Source organism: Halichoerus grypus, chromosome 11 (assembly GCF_964656455.1).
Source record: "Halichoerus grypus chromosome 11, mHalGry1.hap1.1, whole genome shotgun sequence".
NCBI lineage: Eukaryota > Metazoa > Chordata > Mammalia > Carnivora > Phocidae > Halichoerus > Halichoerus grypus.
Genome location: NC_135722.1, coordinates 9,069,717 through 9,091,629, shown reverse-complemented (window position 1 = coordinate 9,091,629; position 21,913 = coordinate 9,069,717). Strand labels below are relative to the sequence as shown.

General features: G+C 58.5%; 3 protein-coding genes across 8 annotated transcripts; 1 reads left to right on the top strand and 2 right to left on the bottom strand.

Moving 5' to 3' along the window:
• Nucleotides 1-652: 652 nt before the first annotated feature.
• Nucleotides 653-9,250, bottom strand: MTA2 (metastasis associated 1 family member 2). Of its 2 annotated transcripts, none has more exons than XM_036122225.2 (18): nt 8,586-9,250; nt 7,784-7,851; nt 7,272-7,365; nt 5,553-5,670; nt 5,356-5,419; nt 5,054-5,171; nt 4,657-4,759; nt 4,374-4,473; nt 4,045-4,233; nt 3,867-3,941; nt 3,683-3,741; nt 3,395-3,492; nt 3,133-3,272; nt 2,623-2,851; nt 2,330-2,419; nt 1,939-2,057; nt 1,687-1,835; nt 653-1,474 (listed from the first exon to the last, which is right to left on the bottom strand). In XM_036122225.2, exons 1-18 carry the CDS (start codon nt 8,611-8,613, stop codon nt 1,309-1,311), a joined length of 2,007 nt encoding a protein of 668 aa, XP_035978118.1. In that variant the 5' UTR covers nt 8,614-9,250; the 3' UTR covers nt 653-1,308. The 2 variants fall into 2 exon arrangements, with proteins under 2 accessions (XP_035978118.1, XP_035978119.1); XM_036122226.2 differs by lacking the exon at nt 8,586-9,250 and adding an exon at nt 8,197-8,218.
• Nucleotides 9,251-9,389: 139 nt separating this feature from the next.
• On the bottom strand, nt 9,390-19,325 carry EML3 (EMAP like 3). 5 transcript variants are annotated; one of them, XM_036122220.2, is made up of 22 exons: nt 19,137-19,325; nt 18,140-18,311; nt 17,798-18,058; nt 17,579-17,692; nt 16,453-16,520; nt 16,161-16,284; nt 15,767-15,937; nt 15,503-15,572; nt 15,303-15,413; nt 14,964-15,059; nt 14,412-14,567; nt 14,108-14,249; nt 13,505-13,656; nt 13,296-13,421; nt 13,074-13,205; nt 12,545-12,651; nt 11,333-11,421; nt 11,164-11,261; nt 10,945-11,032; nt 10,321-10,419; nt 9,910-10,040; nt 9,390-9,830 (listed from the first exon to the last, which is right to left on the bottom strand). In XM_036122220.2, exons 1-22 carry the CDS (start codon nt 19,156-19,158, stop codon nt 9,627-9,629), a joined length of 2,733 nt encoding a protein of 910 aa, XP_035978113.2. In that variant the 5' UTR covers nt 19,159-19,325; the 3' UTR covers nt 9,390-9,626. The 5 variants fall into 5 exon arrangements, with proteins under 5 accessions (XP_035978113.2, XP_035978116.2, XP_035978115.2 ...); XM_036122223.2 differs by having other exon boundaries at nt 12,545-12,612; XM_036122222.2 differs by having other exon boundaries at nt 16,161-16,281.
• Nucleotides 19,326-19,711: 386 nt separating this feature from the next.
• On the top strand, nt 19,712-21,836 carry ROM1 (retinal outer segment membrane protein 1). Its single transcript, XM_078057900.1, has 3 exons — nt 19,712-20,564; nt 20,955-21,201; nt 21,317-21,836. The coding sequence occupies exons 1-3, from the start codon at nt 19,975-19,977 to the stop codon at nt 21,533-21,535; spliced, it is 1,056 nt and encodes a 351-aa protein (XP_077914026.1). The 5' UTR covers nt 19,712-19,974; the 3' UTR covers nt 21,536-21,836.
• Nucleotides 21,837-21,913: the final 77 nt, after the last annotated feature.

Genomic DNA, 21,913 nt, shown 5'->3' with positions numbered 1-21,913 from the left:
CTGTAAGGAAGTGCAGAAGGAACACATAGTAGGCCTAACTTCCTGTACATTCAAGGGTGCTCCTCCTGTTGGGCCCTGCTCAGGCTTCCATTTCCCAAACCCAAGAAAACAGGAGACAGTTCTAGAATGGGCCTGGATATCAAGGCAGGTGCTGAGGCTGGTCTTGGGAATCCTTGAGCAGCAATCTGTGCAAATATACCACAAAGCTGGGTGGTAAGAGACTGCAGTATCCCCAAGGTAGGCTACATCTTGCCCTGGCCTCTAGCAACTCCCAGAATTTCCTGAGAGGTGAGTAAGGGTTGGGAAATAAAAGGAAAAGCACCTTCACACCTCCCTTCCTGTGGAAGCCACCAACCACCCAGAGTCCTCTCATTCCAGCTGTTCTGAATGAATCTGTATATATCTAGAGGAGCTTGGGTTCCAGCACCACAGGGATCTGGGGAGCAGTTTGGGCCCCCAGAGAAAGCTAGCTGAACAGGCTGCCTGTCCATGCTGCCTATCTCCTAAAGCTGTTCCCAGGGCAAGTCCCATCTGTATCTCCTTTACTATCCTTTGTCCTTTATTTTCCCAATTAAGACACCACTCTCCCCACTACCACCCCCCCCCCCACACACACACACCCATGGCAGAGAACCGCTGAGCCAGGAGAAGCTGAAGAAAACAGCTTTTTATTTGTTACTGTAAGAACCAATTACAGAATCCGAGGTTAAAAAAACGGACAAAAGATCTTTATTTCTGAGAATTGGCGTACAAAAGGCGGAGGGGGCACAGGGAGGGAAGGAAAAGAGAGAGCATGGGCTGGGGTTGATGCCAGCTTAGGGGCTTCATACTCCAATTAGGAAAGTCCGGACACCGGACAGGAAGAGAAACCCCCATTAGAAAAAAAAAAGGATAGACATGGCAGTCATGGCAGTGCACACCCCCCCCCCCAACCACCACCTCCTATGGATTTACTCTTCCCCTCCCCCATCCCTTCACAAAGGGAGGCAAAATTTTTAAAAAATTAAAAAACCCTCCCCCCAAGACTGTCCAAGACAACTGTGGGTCCTACCCCCCAAAACAGGCTAGGTTCCCACAATGGGTCAAGTTCCTGCAGTGTGCCCTCCACCACCAGGTGTGGAGAAGCATGCGAAGGGGACAAGCCTCCAAGTGGTAACACCAGAGGGCGCCCAACCCCTCCAAAGACACACTCACTTGCTCCCTCCCTCCCTCACTCCTCATTCCCTTTGATACTAGAGGGAAGGGAGGTTGGATGCCCTGGGCACCCACCCTCTAGCTTTCAGCCCACCTCCCTTCCCCCACAGATGCTCAATCCTCCAGGACAATGGGCTCATTGGTGCTGGCAGGATGTGCGGGTGCAGACAGTGGGACTGGGGGCCGCACTGCAATCAGTGGTGGCTTCACCTTCAGGGGCAAGTTGGGCCGGCGGGCAGCTCGCCGCATTTCCAGATGGGTCAGAGCCTTCCGCAGGGCCCTGGCCAGGAAAAGAAGAATGGAATAAAAAAGCGAAGACTCTCGAGGTGAAACCCCACATTCCACACTCCAGTTCTGCCTTCCGGCCCATTCTTTCCTGACATCCCCATTCTGCACCCAGTCTTGCTGGAAGCGGTCTTGCTCAGAACTATTATCCTTACCCACCAATCTGGGTTGTCAACCTCTCAGCCCCTCCCATGGTGGCCCGCCTACCTGGTATCCTTTGTGGCCACAAACACCACAGGATTGGGGGCATCAGCTGGGTTTAGTTTCTGACGCTTGGCTGCTGGCTGTGAGCTTGAACGAATCCCTGAGGCCAGAGGCCTTCCATTGGCAGAGAAGGGAACCCCTGCTCCTGCCATCTGGGGGGGGGGGGTGGGCAGCACAATGAGAGAGGACTCACAGATTCCAATCAGAAATAAAAGCCCACCCAATCAGCCTGGCCCACTCCAGCTGTCAACTCACAGTTTCATAGGCCCGTTTCACCATAATGCCCCCCAGACCCCGGTTCTGGGTCAGCTGGTTTCTGTTGATCGGTGTCTTGGTACCCCGAGGTGTTTTTGGTTTCAGAGGCGCCTGGGCCACTGCCATGAAAAATGTAAGAGAAAACTTAAGAGAACTTTCATGCTTTTTCTTCTCTATGTAGTTTCCCTGGGCATCCCCAAAAGCAGTGATGGGGGGAGGGGTCTGGCAAGCAATTAGCACATGAGTGTGACCTTAGCATTCACTATGGATAGCTTATGAGAACTGTTATTAACGTACAAAAGTACAGGCTGTTAAGACTAAATCTCTTTGGACTTTGACAGCGAAAGGATGACAGAGAACCTGACACCACCTAACCGGTTCCATCCCCTACCCAGATCTTTGACGATGGTTGCCAGCGGCAGCCGCACCAGAGGGTGAATCTTCAATGGAGTCTTCGCAGCCTTAGGAAGTCGAATGGAGCCTAGAGAACAAAGAAGGAGGCTCTTGAAGGGGCTTCGCTATTCAGGCCTCTCCTATGGCCAGGAGACACATCTACTCTCCTACCCAAGCGCTGTGGTCTGCTATCCCTGCTGTCATTAAACATCCTGAGAAACACTGGTCTCTGCTCTGCTTTCTGGCCAGAGCATCCCGACCTGCCACTAGCCCCACCACTCCTGCCCTTACACTCCGCCTTGATGGCATTGGCATTGATAGGGGCATAGGGTCGTCGGGCAGCCCTCCTCGGCTGTAACAGGTCCCTGCACATGCGTCTGGCCAGACGGGTCAGCTTTGTGGTCTGGAGCAGGAATGTTTGCCTGTTCTTAGCCAGCAGCTTGGCCCGGTTGGCGCTGGTCGTATAGGGGGAGAGACTTTGGGCTTCAGGTCTAGACAAATGACCCCTCGAGTGTGGCTCCTGCAAGAAAGACATGGGAAAAAGGGAGAACCCAGAAGGGCACTGAGGCTCTCCTTTCTTCCATTCTCTGCAAAAAGCAATTTATTCCTGCCTGATCTCTTTACTGCCATCCCAACCTACCTGTCTCTCCAACCATCATCGAGCACCCCCTCCCCACCCACATACACATCACACCATCACCAAACCATCACCATTTAAGGGGTTGGGTATTCTTGCCTTCATCTAAAGCTCACATCAATATGCCTACTGCTCTCCCCTGCCTATTCCCCATCAGTCCTTACTGTTGTGCCCCGAGCAGCCCCCTCAAGCTGGGTCGGGGTCTTCAGTCCCCCATACTTCTTCCAGTAGATCCAACAGGAAGCACAGAGGCGGCACTGCATGTTGGGTGGGCCCCAGGCATACCACTGAGCAGACTGTGTGGCTGTAGGAGCGTGGAGAGAAGGGGGGAGGTTTGGGAAAAATACGCCACCTGAGCCCCTCAGGTCCTTGGACCAGAGAAGACCTCACCCACCCCCAACATCCCTATCCTTCCCTGGAACTCACTGTGGCAGCTCTCACAAGTCAGGCCCTTCTGGAATCCAGCGCCATTCATGCCAGGTTTCGAGCCCACAGAGATGATCTGGTTAGGATTTGGCTTAGTACTAATGGGAACAGTGTGGGGAGAAACCAGGAACTGGTCAAGGAAGAGAATCCCATTTCCACCTCGTCTCTATCATCATTTGACTCTCTGACCCTGACTCCTGCCCATGGCCAATCACTGAGAAAAGCATGAGTTGGGGGAGAGGGGAAGAAAAAGAAAACGCACCAGCCTCCCCCACCTACCACACTTACTAGGTAGGGATATAGACTTGTTTTAGTTTGCTGTCTGCTTCAGCAGCTTTCAATCTTTTCTGCAGGAAAGGAAAAAAGAAAGAAAGAGAAGGATCAGAGCATCTCTGCAGGAGGATGTCATCAACTCCCAAAGGCAGAGGTGAGCAGGAGGCCCCTGGTCCAGCCTTCCCAGCCCAGCCCGTACCTGCTGAATATAGCGGTCTGTGGTTTTCCACATGTAATAAAACTGGACTATGCTGGCGAGTGACTTCCAAGGCAGCTAAGGAGGCAGAGGAAAGAAAGCAGAACTGGCGTCTGACCCCAGGTCCTGGTTCCCTCACCTGTCAACTCTTCCACCTCTCCTCCCAGCCCCATCCACTTACAAAGTCCTGGCGAATATCATTGAAATCCTTCCCATACTTCTCCAGGGCCTCCTCAAACAGCATAGCCTCCGAGGCAGACCACTCCTCCATCTCATCCCGACATAGCACCGGGCCCCCCTGGGGCACCAGGGTCGACATGGCTTTAGCCAAGTCATAGCCATTCCTCTGCAGCGTATCCATTGCATGGAACTAGAGAAAAAAGGAAACAATGCTGATGGCCCGAGCCCCTCTGCACCACACTCTCAGAGACCCTTCTCCTCTCCTGTCTCCAGGCTCTGCAGGTCCCCACAGAGCCCAGCCTGTCCGACTGCCCAGCCGCCTCTGCTTACCAGGGTGATATCTCGGGAGGCGGCGGCTGCGCTCATGTGCAGGCTTGGCTGCCGAATGGAGCTGCTGCAATCTAGGGCTCTTGCAAAGGTGCCCACAGCTCTGAGGGAGAGATTGGGAAGTCAAGAGGAAAAGAAGAAGGCATGAGTGGGCTGAGGAATTAAGCCAAATAAGGAAAACACCCATGCCAAAAAAAAAAAAAAAAAATCAAGTCCACCTCTGAGAATTCAATGCAAGATGTCCACACCGCCCCCAGCCCATCTTCCCCATCCACCCACCCCTCACCGGGCCACCACGAGAAACTGATCAATCTGCCGGTCTGTGAGAGGGTTGTCTGGGTCCCAGACCTTCATCTCCATCTTCTGTTGGTTCCGATTATCAGATTCTCCTGGGGAACAGGGCGATGGCAACATCAGGGACAGGGAAAGGAGGACACGTGTCTTGACACAACAGCACCTCGTTCCTCCTTGTCTCCTGCCAGGATTCTATCAGCCATCTCAACTCTCAGACTTGTCTTCCCAACTGTGCTCATTTGCCCCTCTCAGGCTCCCAGGGTCCCATCCCGTCAGGGTGGCAGCATAGAGCCATGAAGACTATGCAGCGTACAACTCCATGGCACACCATTCACAGACCCTACCATGTTCAATGACCCAGTAGCCATACAGTCTGTCCTGCTGCTTACCCTCTGCCAGGCGATCTGGGATCTCAGCTTGGTATTTGCAACCAACTCTGATCTCCCCCTGATCAGCTAGAAGTGTCTTCTGCACAGGGTCAAACACCAGTGAGTAAAAAAAGCAGTCCTGGAGATGGGAAGAAAAGGTAAGCAGGCAGCAAGCAGTCCTCAGAGGCAGGGGGCAGTGGGGAGGATCCAGAGTTCCCAAGACAGGCAGTCTGTCAACCTATACCTCATCACAGTTCTACTTTCCTCTGCCCTCCTCTTGGGGCATACCCACCCTGCTCCTTCTCCCAGCACCTCTTTCTCACCTCCTTTTCCAAGTACTGGCTCAAGATGTCAGTCTCATTCAAGAGGGTCACACTGCATTTCCCCCTACAGAAGAGAGATCCGAAAACCCTGGGTGAGCTCCTCATTCCCTCGCCACAGTATCTCCAATACACCACCCCCTCCTCTCCAGCTTCTAAAGAAGTGCATGCAGGCCACAGTGGCCTGGACTGTCCTATACCGTATGTGGGTGGCTGGTAACGATTCAAACTGCCGAGAAAGAAAAAGCTCCCGGTGCTTCAGCTGATGTCGCTGCTGCTCCGACACCCCTGGCTGCTTTGATTCCTCCTCAAACTCCCCTGGGAGATGAAGGGGGAAGAAGCCAAGTCAGAGACTAATTCAGAAAGAAGCCACCTTGGAAACTCTAACCCAGGGAAAACACTTCCTATTCCAGCTGGCTTTTTCACGTTCCCTGAGCATCTGCCTCTCATACCCTTGGCCCACCAGCTTTCCCGCTTAGCCCTCTTCCCCGTTACAGTGCTCCCAACTCCCCATCGCTAATGCCTTGCGAATAGCTGCTGAGAGTGCAAAGAATGCCACAGATACACATCCCAAACCCAGGTGCCGATGCTCAGACGCCACTCATAAAGCACAAATCTGCCTACATTAGGCCCAGCAAGAATATTACACTCGTCTCTCTTGCTAAACCAGCCTGAGGTGCAGAAACCCAATAAGGTGAAAAATCATCACACAAGGTTGTGTTTACCGTTCTTCTTTTCAGATTTCAGGAGTCTCTTTGCTCTTAAACAAAATGCAACCCTAACTACCCTTCACTGTCCACTCGGCTAATGATAGTTTGTTTATGGGGCTTCCAAGGACGGTACCTCTCAAGCCAGTGCCAACACCTTCTTCCCCAGGCACTGCAACTTTGCCCTGAAACCTTGGTGGAAAGGGTTAACTTGGCCGGGGGCCAACCAAAGCGGGAGGGGGCAGGACAGCCACAGGCCCAGGCTCATTGGTGCATTGTTCCCAACCTCAGGGAGAAGGGGGGGGAGGTGGGGGTGCAGCAGGCTCCACCCCTCGCCTGTGTGCTCCGGAAACCCTGTGCTAAGGCAAGGGGGGGACCACACCCCCCCACCCCTTCTGATTGGACAAGGCCAAGGTCAGCCCCTGCCAGATGGGGCTGGAAACCCCAGAGGGCCAGAGAACTTGGTAGGCCTAGCTCCTCCTTAACCCCTTCATGCCCAAAGCCGCCTGAAAGAAGGAAAATAATTTCAGAAGGAGAAACAAGAGGAAGAGGAAAGAAAGCCAAAGCAGGAAAGGAAAAAGAAACAAAGGAAAACTGAAGGAAATATGTTTTTTAAAGGAAGATGAAGCATAAAAAGAAAGAAGATAAGGCAAAAGGGAAAGATGTAAAATGGAGTGGTGAGAAGACAGAACGGGTGAGAAAGAGGAAAAAGGGCAAGAAAACTTTTCTAACTTCCTATTCTCTCCCTTCAATGTATTCTCACTACCTTGTGATCACAAAATTAGGCCGCTTCCCTGTTACGCAGGCTTCTAAGTACAAGCTCTTCCTCTTCAACCTTGACCTTTACAGTCACCACCCATTGTCTCAGTGTACCCAAAACTGTCCCCCAAGGGTCTTGCTTCTCTAAACGCCTTCCTCATCCCCTATTTAAATACTATCATCTCTTTTACACCCATCATTCAGATACACACAGTCACACATAGGCCATTTTCTGGCTTTCCTTATCTTGGTCTCTCCACCCTGCTTCCAACCCCAACATGTAAAAACAGGCCTCCCTCCGCAGACCAGGCATTTCCCACCCCCAAACTCACACCCCTGCTTTGGGCATGCTACCAGGGGAAACACCTGCAGGGACATGCCCTGGCCTCAGATCATGGGGAGGGGGAGTCGGGGGGGGGGGTGAGGGTGAGGTGGGGGTGCGAAGACACTCACTGGCATTGCTATCAGCCAGGCTGTTGAGGCTACTAGAAATGTCCCTTCGCCGGAAAAGGCACACAACCTTTGCCTCCACGTTTCCATTTGCAGTCTAAGGGGATAAAAAATGGCAGTTAAAATTGGTCATTTAAAGGTGGAAACATATAAAGAAGAAACTAACAACAGTAAATAAGGTTCTAAGGGGTGTAAGTAGAAAAACCCAAGAAATTATGGATAAAGAGACTTACACTTAAGGACAGACTTCCAAACTTTTTTTTCCCCAGACTGTCCCTTTCCTTAGCCCCCAAGAGATAGACCAGGAAAGTTCCCACTCAACTCTCAAAAGCCTTTCCTGAATACATCCAATGAATGAATGAATGAATATGAATGGGCACTTAGGATAGGGTTGGTTCCCCACCCCCACCCCTCTGGCTTCCACCTGAAGTTAGTGACCTCAGAAGAAAAAAGACCCCCCAGGAGGGGGAGGGGGGAGGCAGGACAGGACAGGGGTGGGACTCTGCTCCACTCACCTTGTTGAGCTCCTCAATCCGTCTAACCAGGTAAGGATTGCTAGAAGAATTTTCAAAATAGACATAATCTGTAGGAGGGGGTGGGGAGGCATCGGTAAGATCAGAGGAGGAGATGGAAAAAACTGAGCACCAGGGTAGGAGAGAAAAGTAGGCCCGAGAGGACCCAAAGGATAAGGGTCCAGGTAGAGAGAACGCTGAAATGTGGAAGTGGAGAGACTACGAGAAAACAAGGGGTTTCCCCCACCACCACCCCTGACCACCTCATTCTTTTATCAAATCCTTCACTCAAAAGTGTGCCTTAAGGAAGAGACGAGAAGCAGGGGGTCCCCCTGCAGTCCCCACAACTCAGCAGTGGAGGTGCACCCCAGTCTCGGCCGAGCGAGCAATTGTTGACTCCAGCGCAGGGCCCTCACCTTGTAGAACCCAGGCGCACAATAACGCCCGGGGAGAGGAAACCTCCCGTCGGCTCCCGCTCAGGTGGCAGAGCGGTCGCCTCGGCCCCCCGCGCCCCCTGCCTGCCCTGTCAATTCCCTCCGAACCACTTTCCCAGGCCCCGCTCCCCGACCCAGGAGCCCCCGAGGCAACCCTGAGAGTGCCGTCGGGGCTGCCCGCAGCCTCTCCCGGGGCCGCGGCGCCTTCCCCGCACCCTCGCTCCCCATGTTCCCGGTTCCGGTTCCGGTCCGCGCTCGGGACCACGCCGCCCCAGGCGCGGCGCCCCGCACTGCCGGGTGCCGAGCCTCTCCGGCCCCGGACCCCGACCTCTCCCGCCCCAGACCCCGCAGCCCCTGCGCCCGGTACTCACCCCCCACCCGGTACATGTTGGCCGCCATGGCCGTTCCCGCCGCCGCCTCTGGACGCACAAAGGGGTCCGGGAGGCTCGCGGGGACAGGGCTCGGCTCGAAGCGAAGCCCCAAGCGCGGGGCTGGCGCTTCGCGTAAGTCTCGGTCGGGCCCGCGCAGCCGGCACCTCCGCCGCCTCAGCCGTCGCGGTTCATCCCGGCCCGCGCTGTCGCCGCCGCCGCCACCACCTCAAGCCCGGGACGCGGAGGCCAGCGCCGGTCCGCTCGGCCTCTTCCGGAACGAGCTCGGCTCCCGCCGGACCGGAGCCAGGCTCCGGGTCCCCCCTCCCCGCTCGCCGAGCCCCACCAGACGTTGGGCTCTGCCGGCCGCGGGGAAGGCTTGCCCTGCCCGCCTCGGGGTTCGCCTCCTTCCGGAACACCTTCGGCCGATCCGGAGAACAAGGCCCGGCCCTCGACTCAGGTCGGAGAGCGAGACCCCAGAGCTCGGCTACTTCCGGAAGAGATTCGGCTCCCTCCGGCCAACCGCGGCCCGGCGCTCGGTTATTTCCGTTGCAGCTCGGCCCCTCCTCCGAGGGCGGGAGAAGAGTTGGGCTTAACCCTCTCCTCGCCGGAGCCCTGCAGCTCCTCCTGCGGCCCCGAAAGACTCGCGCGCCTTTGCGCTCGGCCCGGTTATTTGCAAGCGGCTTTGCCTGTTATTTGCATGAGTGGCCTACGCTCCCCTACCCTTTCCAAACTCCTCTTTTTCTTCATCGCCACCCCCACAGGGCCCCGGAGGCGCCCAGCCGCGCCCCACAAAAGGACTGGGAGGCGACTTTGCTTTTGGTTTATTGCCCCTCAGCAGGCGGCGGGAGTCAGGGCCCAGGCTGGGGCTGCCCGGCTCAGCCAGCGGGTCTCTACAGTGTGTGCGGGGGTGCCATTCGCCCCCTCCAGGGAAACGCGCGATCGGGAATGTCTCGAAGTCCAGGAAAGGTCGGCCCCTGGTCCTGGGGGCTTCGGGTGGGGCGGAGCCGCGCCGCAGGGCCGGTGGGTCCCCTCCCGCAGCGGTCAGACGTCGAGAGAGGAGGCGGGGGACAGGGAGGGGGTTCGAGAGGGCGTGGCGGGCGCCGGCCCCGCGCCCCCAGCGCCCAGCACTCGCCACTGGAAGATGCTGGCGTCCTTGCCGCCCAGCGAGATGAGGTGCGAGTCGTCGTGCGTGAACCGGACGCTGGTCACGTGGCTGCCGTGGCCGCCGTACACGAGGCTCGGCGCCTGGGCGGGAAGGAGACCGAGTTGCGGCGGCCGCGGAGCCCCGGGCCCGCCCGGCCCCAGAGGCCCCGGGAGGCCTCACCTTGGCACGCGCGCACGGGTACTGGAACAGGTGCACTTTGCAGAAGTCGTCGGCCACGGCCACCACGCGTTCGTTGTGGGAGCGGCACAGGGAGTTGATGTCGGTGCCATCCGAGCCGTCTGGCCACACGCCTAGCACGGCGGCCGGCCTCAGTGCGGCCTCCTCCCCGTGGCCACCCACGGCCCAGGGCCGCACCGTTTCCGACGCCCAGGCAGCCGCGGCCACCCACCGGCCGCGTTCCAGGCAATCCTTCCCAGTCCCGACAGCCCAGGGCCTGAGGGGCCTCCCGGGCTGGATCTGCCGGTTTCTTGACGCCCACCCCTCGACACACGCCCTGCATTCCGAGCCCAGGGCGGGCTCCACCTTGCCCCCCACCCCACCCCTCCCGCAAGGTTCCAAGGCCCTGCTCACCATAGACGTGGAAGCCCAGCACGCAGGTATAGGTGGCCCACTCCCGGTCGCGGCTGTCATAGCGATTCCTCAGCAGCTTGCAGCCTCCAACCACGTCCCCTGGGGAGAGAGAGCCCACCCAGCTCAGCTCTAACCCTGCCCTCAGTCGGGAAGACACCGGGAAGGGCAGGCTGGAAAGACCGGCTTCAGGTAGTGACAGTGATCTGGTCACCGTGGCAGCCCTCAGCCCAGGACAAAACCCAGCCCCATGTGCTTCCTGAATTCTTGCTGAAGTTCTCCTAACAGCTTCTCATCAGTTCCTCCTCCCTAGATAAGTCAATCCCTCCACACCTGCCCTGAGACACTTGTCCAGAACAACCTCTTCCTAGTACATTTTTCAACTCCCTCAAGTCCTCGTGCGGAAAGACACGGTGTAATACTGTGGGGGGGGGGGGCGGTTTCCAAATCACAGTATTTCTCCTATGTGTACAATCCCAACCCCATCTCCCCCTCCCTATGTAACAGCCCCTCCACCTGGAGTTCCCTACATACTCTCCTTCAACCGCTCCCAACCAGCAGCCCCCCTCAACCAAATAAAACCCACCCGGTTACCCGTTCCCCATGCTCTCCCCTATTTTCACTCACAGTAAAGGATCTCATAGTCCCCAGAATTGGACATGATGAAACTCCCATCCTTGGACCAGTCAAGATGAGTGATGAAGCTGGAGTGACCCTAGGAACAAGGGTCAAGAGACTAAAAATGTAGCTACCGTTTCCCCTCCCCAGATCCCCCTAGTGCATTAGACCCCTTCAAGGAGTTTACCTGCTATGGCAATGCCCCACCCTCCACCCCAGCTTCCTCACCACACAGCGGCCAAAGCGGCTGGACTTGGCACCATCACTGGAAACGCTATAGATGTAGATCATGTTGTCATGGGAACCGATGGCCAGGTACAACCCATCTACAAAGACAGTCACTCAGAGAAGGAAGGGCCAGGGACAGGTCTGGGTCTGGGGTGGGGGTGACTCCCACCTGGGCTGTACCGGACCACTGAGAGCTGCTCATTGCCGTCAGTGATGTCCGACACGATCTCCCGGGTCTCTGTGTCCAAAACCAGCCACCTGGAAGGGAGGGGGTGGAAAGCAGGTGTGAGGTTACCTGTCCTGGGCAAGGTGGAGGTTGGCAAGTTGGACTCTCAGAGACACCGACAGAACAGCTGTGATGAAGACAAGTTGCCACTGCATCTTTTTTTTTTTTTTTTAAGATTTTATTTATTCATTTGACAGAGAGATAGAGAGCACAAGCAGTCAAAGAGGCAGGCAGAGGGAGAGAGAGAAGCAGGCTCTCCGCTGAGCAGGGAGCCCGATGTGGGGCTCGATCCCAGGACTCTGGGATCATGACCCGAGCCAAAGGCAGCCACTCTACCAACTGAGCCACCCAGGCGCCCCACATCTTTTTTTAAAAAAAGAGAGGGTTGGGGTAACTGGGTGGCTCAGTCAGTTGAGCCCCTGCCTTCGGCTCAGGTCCTGATCCCAGGGTCCTGGGATTAAGTCCCTCGTTGGGCTCCCTGCTCAGCAGGGAGCCTGCTTCTCCCTCTGCCCCTCCCCCTCCTCATGCTTTCACTCTCCCTCTCTCTCTCTCTGAAATAAATAAATATTAAAAAAATAAATAGAGAGGGACAGTGGGGAGAGGCAGAGAGAGAATCTTAAGCAGGCTCCATGCCTAGCACAGAGCACACGCAGGGCTCCATCTCACTACCCTGAGATCATGACCTGAGCCGAAATCAAGAGCTGGACGCTTAACCAACTGAGCCGCCCAGGTGCCCCCAACACTGCATTCTTAGGCTAGGAAACCGGAAGGGGCTAAGGAGAAATAAAGGCTGAGGGGCTGAGATGCCTCTAAGAAAGGAATACAAGGGCCGAGTAGGAGGACCTTATGGAGTCGTAAGCCTGTCACTTCCCTTTGTTAGTCTCTCCCGAACCCCTCCCATCCACACTGCTCCTCTATCCTAAGCTGCCATGTCTTCCACTCCAGGCCCGGAGGGGAGAGTGGTTGAGTGATGATGGTTGCCACAGGAGAGCAGGGGAGGCCCGGGCTGCAGAGAAAAGCACTGGGAAGGTGCAGTTGGGGCTCCTGAGCAGGCAGCAGCCACATTCCTCCCCGCCCCCACACGCACACCCCATAACCGGGGAACCCTTCCCATACCTCCTGCTTTCCCCTCCCAGGAATCCTGGCTCCTCTCACCTCCCTGTGTTCAGTCCTACGGCCACGACTGCCCCACTGGGGTGGAAGTCAGCACAGAGACCAGTCTCCTGGGAGGGGGGAGAAGGTGAATTCAAGAAGATGCCTTTCTAGTGAAGGTTCCCGGATGGACACCTCGTCATGTTGGTAACACCAAAGCCTTCTCCTCCCAAGGATGAGACGGGGAGGAGAGGGACAGTAGACCTGGGGTGGAGGCAGGGTGTCACTGGAGCCTAAATGAGGCGATACTCAAGAGATTTAACAACCAGAACTGAGCTGGGAAGCTGTGCTGGAGAGTAACCATTTGTTGCTGGATCGAGGGGAGGTCTGGGGCTTTGGGGGCAAGGGGGCAGTGCGCAGGGGGCGCTGGAGGCATCTGCACAGAAGGGTGGAGATTTTAGTAGCCCTTATAGCCATACCAGTACAAACTGGTGGCCTCTGGGGAGAAGGGAAAAGGATGTTGGGGAAGGAGTGGCGGCCACAGAAGCCATGGTGGGCGTGGCATTGGGGAGCCAGGGACGCGGGGCTCTACCTTGAGGTCAATGCTCCAGGCCAGCGCATGGCCCTCCCCATCCCACAGGCAGAGCTGCCGGTCGTGGCCACAGGTCAGGAAGCGGTTCTGGAAGGGATGCGTGCAGAGCCCCCAGAGCTCATCCGTGTGGCCCTGCAGCGGAGCGTGGGCTGTCACCTCTGCCCTGCCTCAGTAGCTCTTCCCGCCCTCCTCCCCCACCCGAGGAGCCCTCGGCCCCCCAACCTGGATTACAGGGGAGAAGCCCTGGGCCAGATCTCCCCTCAGCAACGCATTCTTCGTGGTTCCCACCAGCAGCTCGGAGCCCAGCCCCTCCGCAATGGCCCGCACAGCCCCGAAGTGTTCAGGAATCTGCAGGATGGTGGCGGGAAGTCAGGGGCCCCCTGGCCATTCCTCTTCCTCCTCCCTCCCCCCGACCCCAGCCTAGCCCTCACCTCAGCCTCCTGGAGGGCCACCAATCCCGGCCCCCACTGGACCAGCCGGCGGTCCCGTCCACCACCACTCAGCACAGTCCCATCCCGCCGGAGACAGAGGGCAAAGATGGAACCTTCATGAGCGTGGGCCTGGGCTACAATCCCGTAGGTCTCTGTTGGAAGACATGAGTGGGTCATGCCGTAGGGGTGCCGGGAAGTGGGGAACTCGAGCAGCCCTGACCGTCGCAACAGAGTAATAACTCCCAGCTATTGAGTACCTACTGAATACGGTCTCTGATCCTCGGCTATCATTTTACCCAGTTTACAGACTGGACAACCGAGGCCCAAAGACGTGAGGTAACTTCCTAAAGGCCAAACGAGCAGCGGCAAAACTGGAATGTGAACCCAGCATCTGGCAGACTCCAAAGCCCCAGCCCTGCCCCTTTGCCATGGTGTCCCTACCCTTCTAGATGGCCCTCCTCTAAGAGAGCCTCCTTGGGGCCCACAGACAACTATCAGCTCTCATGGTAAAAAAAAAAAAAAAAAAAAAGGAAAATCGTCTTTGTTCCCACAGACCCTCTGGGGTACTGGACTTCCCAGGAGCCACCACCCCCAACCACGTACCTTTGGCCCCACCCCTGCCTGGGGTCCTGGAATCTGAGAGGCTCCGCCCCCAGGTGAGAATGTTCCCCTCTGAATCCCCAGTGAGAATGTCTCCATCCGGGAGGAACACAAAGCAAGGGATAAACTTGGGTTTCTTGTATTTCTGGGGGAGAGGCAAGCAGAGAGCAGGGGTCAGAGGGAAGGGCAAAGACTGAAAGTCATGAACCGTCGCTGGGTGGGGAGTAGTAGGGTCTGCAGTACTCAGACCAATCCTCCCACCTCTGTCCTGTCCTCCCACGCCACCCCGCACCCATCCACGCCTCACCCCGAAGACACCCTGTTTCCGGGTGAGCGTCCCGTTTCCAGGAAGCCCTGCTCCTCCGCTCCAGTTCCAGAAGTGAACGTGGGATTTCCCGCTGGTGACAATGCAACTGCTGTCACGAGGGCTGAAGCCAACGGCCAAGACTGAGTCATTTGTACTCTGAAGGGAAGATAACCAGATTCAGCCACCCCAAGCCCTGAGCACCCTCACTTCACGCGACTCTTCAGTGTGCATCCTGACAGCTGGTCTGCTGAAGGCCCGAAACCCCAGGACAAGCCTTCCTTCCGGACCCAGACCCTGGTCCCCTAAGAGCACCCCTCCCAGTTACTCATGATGACAGGCCCACCCTAATGCCTAGCACGCTATGGGTCCCTCGGGAGGCCAGAACTTCCAGAGTTCCCTTTCACAACCTCAGGGAGGCTAAGAGGCTCGCTCCAGGTGACCCAGCCAGAAATGAAGTCAAGGTACGGGGACGTCTGGAGTTCGCCGTGCACTCCACTGCTCTTAGCTCCCTAAGCTCAGTGCCCCACCAGGCCACCCGGACTCGCTCCTCACCTTGATCTCAGCCAGCTTTGTGCCTCGGCTGCAGTCCCACACTGACAGCATGTGCTCATTGGAATCATCCACCACACAAAGAAAAGCACCCTGATCCTGAGAACGGGGGACACATCGGAGGGGCTGAGTGAGGCCTAGAGGTCTGTGGGCTCACAGTCATTAGGCACGGGCTGCCATCACGGGTGGAGCGGGCAGAAGTGGACACCTGTCCCTTTCTCAGGAAAACCGGCTGGGTGGGGTTCAGGAAGGCCAGAACTTCAGAGGCGTCCTGGTGAGGTGCAAGAAGGAGGTTCCTGGGCAAGGAAGATGGGGGCTCTAGAGGCTTTAGGGCCAGCTCACCGCCACTGAAAAGGCCAGGGCTCCCACACCCCGCTCGAAGGCCCCCAGTCCAATCTCCTGCAGCTTCAGCAGGGTCTCTGAGTCCCAGACGTGAACCACCGGCTGCAGGGGCTGGTGGAGTCAGAGAAGGGGTCAGGGACGTGAAGGAAAGCCAGGCTGGAATTTCATCCTGTCTGCCTGGTGTTTGACTTTGGCCTTACCTTTCCATCTTTATCCACTCCAGCTGTCTGTCCTGAGGCTACACGAACACCATCGGGGTGGACGGCCAGGCTAAGTGGGGGAGGAGACGCTCTAGGGAAGGGGGTCGGTCTCTCATGACCCCCCAGGACACTTTCTCCATGCTTGGAGAGCAGCCAAGTAGCAGCTTCCCTCCTGCTCCTCCACACCCGCCCCGACCCTGTTCCTGCCAAGCCCACCATCCCCACGCCTAGGAGCTGCCCACTCCCAGGCCCCAGGCCCCTCACCATCGAACGCAGTCCGTGTGGCCCCGGTAATGTCTCTGGCCGCCACCTCCAGGACCCCCTGGGCCTCCCTCGGGCCGATACAGCACCACCACACAGGCGATAAAGTAGACCACCTCCCCAGAGCGCAGCACAAACAAATTAGAGCGGGAGTCACGACCCCTGTACCCATAACTGGAGTGGGGATCACGGTCAAGGAAAGGGTCAGACCAAGGGCAGAATGAGGAAGAGAGGGGGCAACGAAAGAGCTTCTGGCTGGCAGCACCGTCGGCAGAGGATGGTAAGGGAGGGGTCAGAGGGCTTCCTGATCCCGCAGACCCAGGGGGAAACCATAAAGAAGGGGGGGGTTCCCAAGATGGGAAACGTGGCTCCCATGGGACTGGAGGGGGCAGGATACACCCAGTCAAGGCTGAGGGTCTCCGGGGGTGGGCCGCTGGGCAGCTCCTCAAGGCTGCGGATGCCAGACGGGATGTACATGGTAATGGGGCGGCCGCGAAGGAACATCTTCACTGAGATGCCTTCTACAGAGAAAAGGGGGGTGTCAACCACCACCCTGCAGCCTCCCTTTCAGGAAAGCCAGAGCAGAACTCTACCCACCACACCTCACAGGTCCCCCACAATAGCTCCTGGGGCTGTAGCCCAAACCCCAAGTCCGTCATCCCAGTTCTTCCAGACTCCTCTGTACATACCCAAATTATAGTTGCTCCTCCGAGACCCAGGACCCCCGGGGCTGGAAAGGGGGTCTTTCCCCCCACGGCTGTTGGGAAGAGAGAAAAGCAGAGGGATGGGGTCAGGTCCCAAGACCTAAGTGGGAAAGGGCAGGACACAAGAAAGGAGGCTCCTCTAGAGCCCCAGTCACCTCTGCAGGCTTTTAGTCTGCATTCAGAGCATTCAGGGCCCCAAGTAGATGGGGACTTTCAGCCCCATGTAAGAGATGAGAAGGTTTAGGCTAAAGGGGCAGAGCACACGGCACAAAGCCCTAAAGCCTGGTGAGAGGCAGGGCGGCATGGCAAGGAGGGGCCCTTTCCTCTAGACCACCAGGCCTCTGGCTGGCCTTTTCATTTCTCCATCTGTAAAATGGGACCAAAGTGAATCCAGAATGTACAGCAGGCCTGCCTTTCAGGGATCTGGGAGGTAAGCAAGAAAGTCCTTATCTCGCCAGAGGAAAGTAACAGGTGAATTCCACAAACAGCTGTCCCTAGATTATAAGGTAGTAATATCTCTTCAGAAAATAAAGGAGACCAAGGACAGGACTCGAATAAACACTCAGGTGTCCTGGGGCCTGTAGGCACTCTGAGACAACTATACTCAGCCACTAGCATCTCCCCTTGCTCTCTAGAAATAAAGCCTGGTAGACTGGAGCAGGGAGCTGAGGGGTAGAGCTGAAACTCTGAAAACAGTCATCCATGAAAATGAAAATCATGAGAGCTTTTGGTACCTCTTAGAATCTTGGAAGGAATGTGGTGATATGGTAGAACCGGAGTCAGGAGGAGTAGGGTTCAAATCCTAGCTCTAGCTGTGTGACCCCAGGCAAATGACTTACCCTCTCTGAGCCTGCTTCCTCACCTGGACAATGAACCGCATGAGACCACCTACCCCCCAAGGATGTCGTGGGAACTGAATGAGGTGGAGGAGGTCGAGGGTTTAGCACAGAGCCGGGAACACAGCAGGCGGCCCAGGAGTGCTTGTTCCTTTCTTCCTGTTGGGCAATGAGGTCCCCCCACCCCACCCAGGGAAGTGAGGTGAGGGATGTGGAAAGTCAAGAGCTTGAGCCTGGGGGAGGGGCGGGAGGGGCGCGGGGGGAGCCTCGCCCACCTCTCTGTGCTCCCTGACCGCAACAGCAGGTTGGCCGAGGAAGCTGCCTTCCGGGAGAGTTTCTGCCGAGGCCGCTCTGAGGGGGATGAGGAGGAGGAGGAATTTCTCCGTGGCCTGGTAGGAGCATAGTGAGCAGGTAAAGATCATTCCCTCTGCTCGTGCTCTCCAGTCCTCCCCCCCCCGCCCCGCCCCGGCCAGGCTCTGCCGCAGGACACTTACGTGTCAGCACGCTGTGGGGGCTGCACAAGCCTGAGGACCCCCGGGGGGCCGGGGGAACCAGTACCACTGCTGCTGCTGCCCCCTCCTTCAGACTGGGTCCCACCAGGCTCTTCGCTGCCCCCCTGGGGGGCTGGGGGCCCATTGCTCAGGCCAGGGGGTCCAGGGGATGGCTCCGTCTCCGCCTCTGTCTCGGTCTGGGTGCCCCGGCTCACCAAGGAGGGGCCGCATGTGGGTGGCAGTCCTGGGGGCACTGCAGGGCTGCTGGGGAGACAGTGAATCAACCTGATGCCCCTAAGAGGTCCCTGGAAGGAAGAGGAAGAGGGTGTGTGACAAGAGGCATACCTGTCCCGTGGCGGAGCGGGCGTGCCAGGGTCCTGCAGGGGGGTGGGGAGCACGTGCAGCCGCAGCAGGCGGAGGGCCTCTGCCAGGGCTGCCTTTACCAGCTCCATCTCCTTCTCCTGCACCTGAAGCCGCCGGCTCAAGGACTGCAGGGCCTCCGGAGCAGGGCCCTCACCTGGGAAAGGGGCGAGAAGCACTCAGAACGTGCCCAACCCCGAAGAGAGGGGTTGAGGGGATTCTGTCTTCCCCCAAGTTTGCATTTGTCCAATAGGACTACCCCCTTCAAGCAGCCGCAGGCTTGGAGGCTGGCCCAGAGGGGAGGAGACGGGTGGTAGAGGATCAAGGGCCTCCTTCTGGCAGGGCAGGCGAGGAGCCTGGCAGAGCTCCCTTCCTGCTGCTGTCTCAGCCTCCGCAAAGGCAGGGAGCACCATGGAGTACCCGGGGGGGGGGGGGGAAATATGGAGGACCGCCCAGGAACGTGGGAACCACAGAGGGAGGCGCAGTGCGGGTGAAGGATGACAGCCCACCGCAGAGCAGGCTCAGCTCTCCCGGGAAGGCAGAGAAACTGAGGAGGGGGCGCAAAAGAAGAGGGGGACAAGAGACTACAGTCATCTGAGGGCTCAGAGGACCGGGAGAAGAGATAGAGAATGACCGGAGAGGGTATCAGTGGAGACGGAGTCATAGTGAAGGTCCCAGGGTAACGGGTCAGAAGTAAAACGACCCGAAAAACCAGGGGAAGAGGCCCAGAATAACACAGGGGACAGAGAAACATCGAGGGGCCCAGAGTAACATGGGGAGTGGATGACGTTGAGAAAGTTCGAAATGACAGTAGGAGATCCAAATAACTGGGGAGAGCGACCTGAGGAACAGTGGAGGATGCTCAGAGCCCCTGAGGCCGAGGAGCACGCGGGTCGCCACCAGACAGCCGTCGGGCACTGGCAGCGGCCGACCGGCCGGCGCTCCGGGAAGGGGCACGCCGCCCGCCCCGCCCCGTACTCACCGGGCCCCCCGGCCCCGTCCATCCGGCCCCCGGCTTGCTCCGAGCGGCCGCGGCGGAGGAGGCTTCTAAGCCGCCGGGGCCATGGCCAGGGAGACGGGAAGGGGAAGCACCCCGGGGCGCGCGCGCACGGGTGCCGTGCCACCCCTCGGGGGCGCTGTCGGGCGCGGGGAAAGGGCCTGGAGGGGGCGCTGTGGGGCGGGGGCGGCCGGCTCCGGGGCCCGCCGGGGCCTCGGACTCTCCCGGGGCCGCTCTCGGCTCCCGGGGGTGGGGTGGCGGGGCCGTCCCGGGCCCCAGCGCCGCGGCACAAACAGGCGCCGGACGCGGAGCCGCCAGGAAGCGCGGGAGGGGGGGGCGGGACGGGGGGGGCCGGGCCGCCTGGTAACCCCTCCCTGTCCGGGCCTCGCCGCTCAGGACACGGGCAGGGCCAACCCGCTGACCCCCGGGCCCCCTCCGGGCCTCCGCCCTCCAGGCCCTGCCGGAATCCCCGCCCCCTGACTCCCTTGGGTCCTCTCTGGTCTCCGAGCCCCCAGCCCCTAGCCCCTAGGGCCAGAGCCGACCGGCCCCTCCCCACTTCCGCGAGGGGGCAGGGGCGGGGTCACGAACTGGGCCTCTTGCCCGGGGGCGGGGCTTTTCCTAAGGGGCAAGGCCAAGGCATCTCGAATTGGGGCTGGCAGGGGCCAGGGCAGCGGGTTATTAAGGCTGGGGGGGGGCGGATTCCCAGGGTATTGGGGTCAGGGTGGCATTAGCCCAGCTCAAGCCGGGCTGGGCTGACTCAGCATCGTGCCGCGGCCAACCCTCGTCCCTGACAGCCCTGCTTTCCCTTGGGCGGAGATGGGAGATGGCCCCGGTGTTGCCCCTGGTGCTGCCCCTCCAGCCCCGCATCCGTCTGGCACAGGGGCTCTGGCTCCTCTCCTGGCTGCTGGCGCTGGCCGGTGCCCTCGCCCTCCTCTGTAGCGGGCACCTCCTGGCCCAGCTGGGGCACCTCCGCACCTTCTTGGCTCCCTCCTGCCCATTTGCTGCCCTGCCCCACGTTGCCCTGGCAGCCGGTGCGGTGGCTCTGGGCACAGGGCTGGTGGGTGCGGGAGCCAGCAGGGCCAGCCTGGATGCGGCCCACTACCCTCCCTGGCGAAAGGTCCTGGGCCCACTGCTGGTGGTTGGCACTGCTGGGGGCGGGGGTCTTCTGGTCCTCGCCCTGGGGCTAGCCCTGGCTTTACCTGGGAGTCTGGACACCGGGCTGGAGGAGGGCCTGGGGACTGCCTTGGCTCACTACAAAGACACAGAGGTGCCCGGACACTGTCATGCCAAACGGCTGTTGGATGAGCTCCAGTTGAGGCACCACTGCTGCGGGCGCCACGGGTACAAGGACTGGTTTGGGATCCAGTGGATCAGCAGCCGTTACTTGGATCCCAATGACCAGGACGTGGTTGAGTGAGTGTTTTGTTTCTCCCCTCCCCCCACTCCTCCTGGCCTCCTTCCCCTCCTTCGCCTCCTCCTCCCTTGAAACCCACCTCACCCCACAGGCAATAAATAGAGCGTAGTGATTGAGAGCCTCGGGTTACAGATCTGCCGTTTATTAGGTGTGTGACCCAGGGCATGTTACCCAACTGCTCTGGGCCCGTTTCCTCCTCTGAAGAATGGATATAATAGGACCTATCTTACAGACTTATTGTGAAGGTAAATGAATTATGCATGCCTCGCACACAGTAAACCAGTCGGCAAAGGTCTTTCGAGTTTCCCTTCTGAACTCCTGAGCCCCGTAGCTTCTCCCCGAGGCCTCTATTTCCAGACATCCTAACATCCCTGCCCCTCCCTTTGCAGCCGGATCCAGAGCAACGTGGAAGGCCTATATCTGATCGATGGTGTCCCTTTCTCCTGCTGCAACCCCCACTCGCCCAGACCTTGCCTGCAAAGCCGGCTCTCAGAGCCCCACGTCCACCCTCTCTTTGATCCCCGTCAGCCCAACCTAAACCTCTGGGCCCAAGGATGCCACAGCGTGCTGCTGGGGCACCTGCAGGGCTTGGCGAGCATGCTGGGCAGCATGCTGGCAGTCACCTTCCTGCTGCAGGTGAGTTAGCAACGTGTCTGAGGGCTCCCTCCATCTGGCCCCCCTCCCTGCCTCCAGCCCTGGCCCCAGGAGCAGTTGGCCCTCCCTGACCTCTTTCTCCCTGCCTTCCCCACAGATTCTGGTGCTCCTGGGCCTGCGGTACCTTCAGACGGCACTGGAGGGGCTTGGAGGAGTCATCGACGGGGAGGGAGAGACCCAGGGCTATCTGTTTCCCAGTGGGCTGAAGGACATGCTGAAAACAGCGTGGCGACAGGGAGGGGTGACTGACAGGCCGGCACCTGAGGAGGCCCCACCAGAAGAGGCACCTCCTAAGGAGGGTCTACCTGAGGCCTAGTGGCCTGAATGTTCGGGTGGGGACTGGGGGGGGGGGAAGGGGAGGGATGGACAAGACTGAAAACCTCACAACTCCTTACCAAGGCTCCAGGTCGGGGAGGGGGGATCCCTGGGATTAGAGGAGGGGTTAAGGATAGTCACGGAGCCGGAATGGGGACGGCGAGAAAACTAGGTGTCCAGGGCCTAGCCCTGTGGCCAAGAGCCACCGGGGAACAGAAAGCACCCAGGGTGATGGGAAGGTGACGTGGGAAGGACTGGAGACTGGTCCTGGCACACAGACTCAATAAAGCTTTTGGACTGAAGCCACTGATCTTCCTCTTCCAGGGGGTGGGGGGCCCTGGGAGAACTGATTTGTCTGATAGAGAAGCCAGGACGCCTA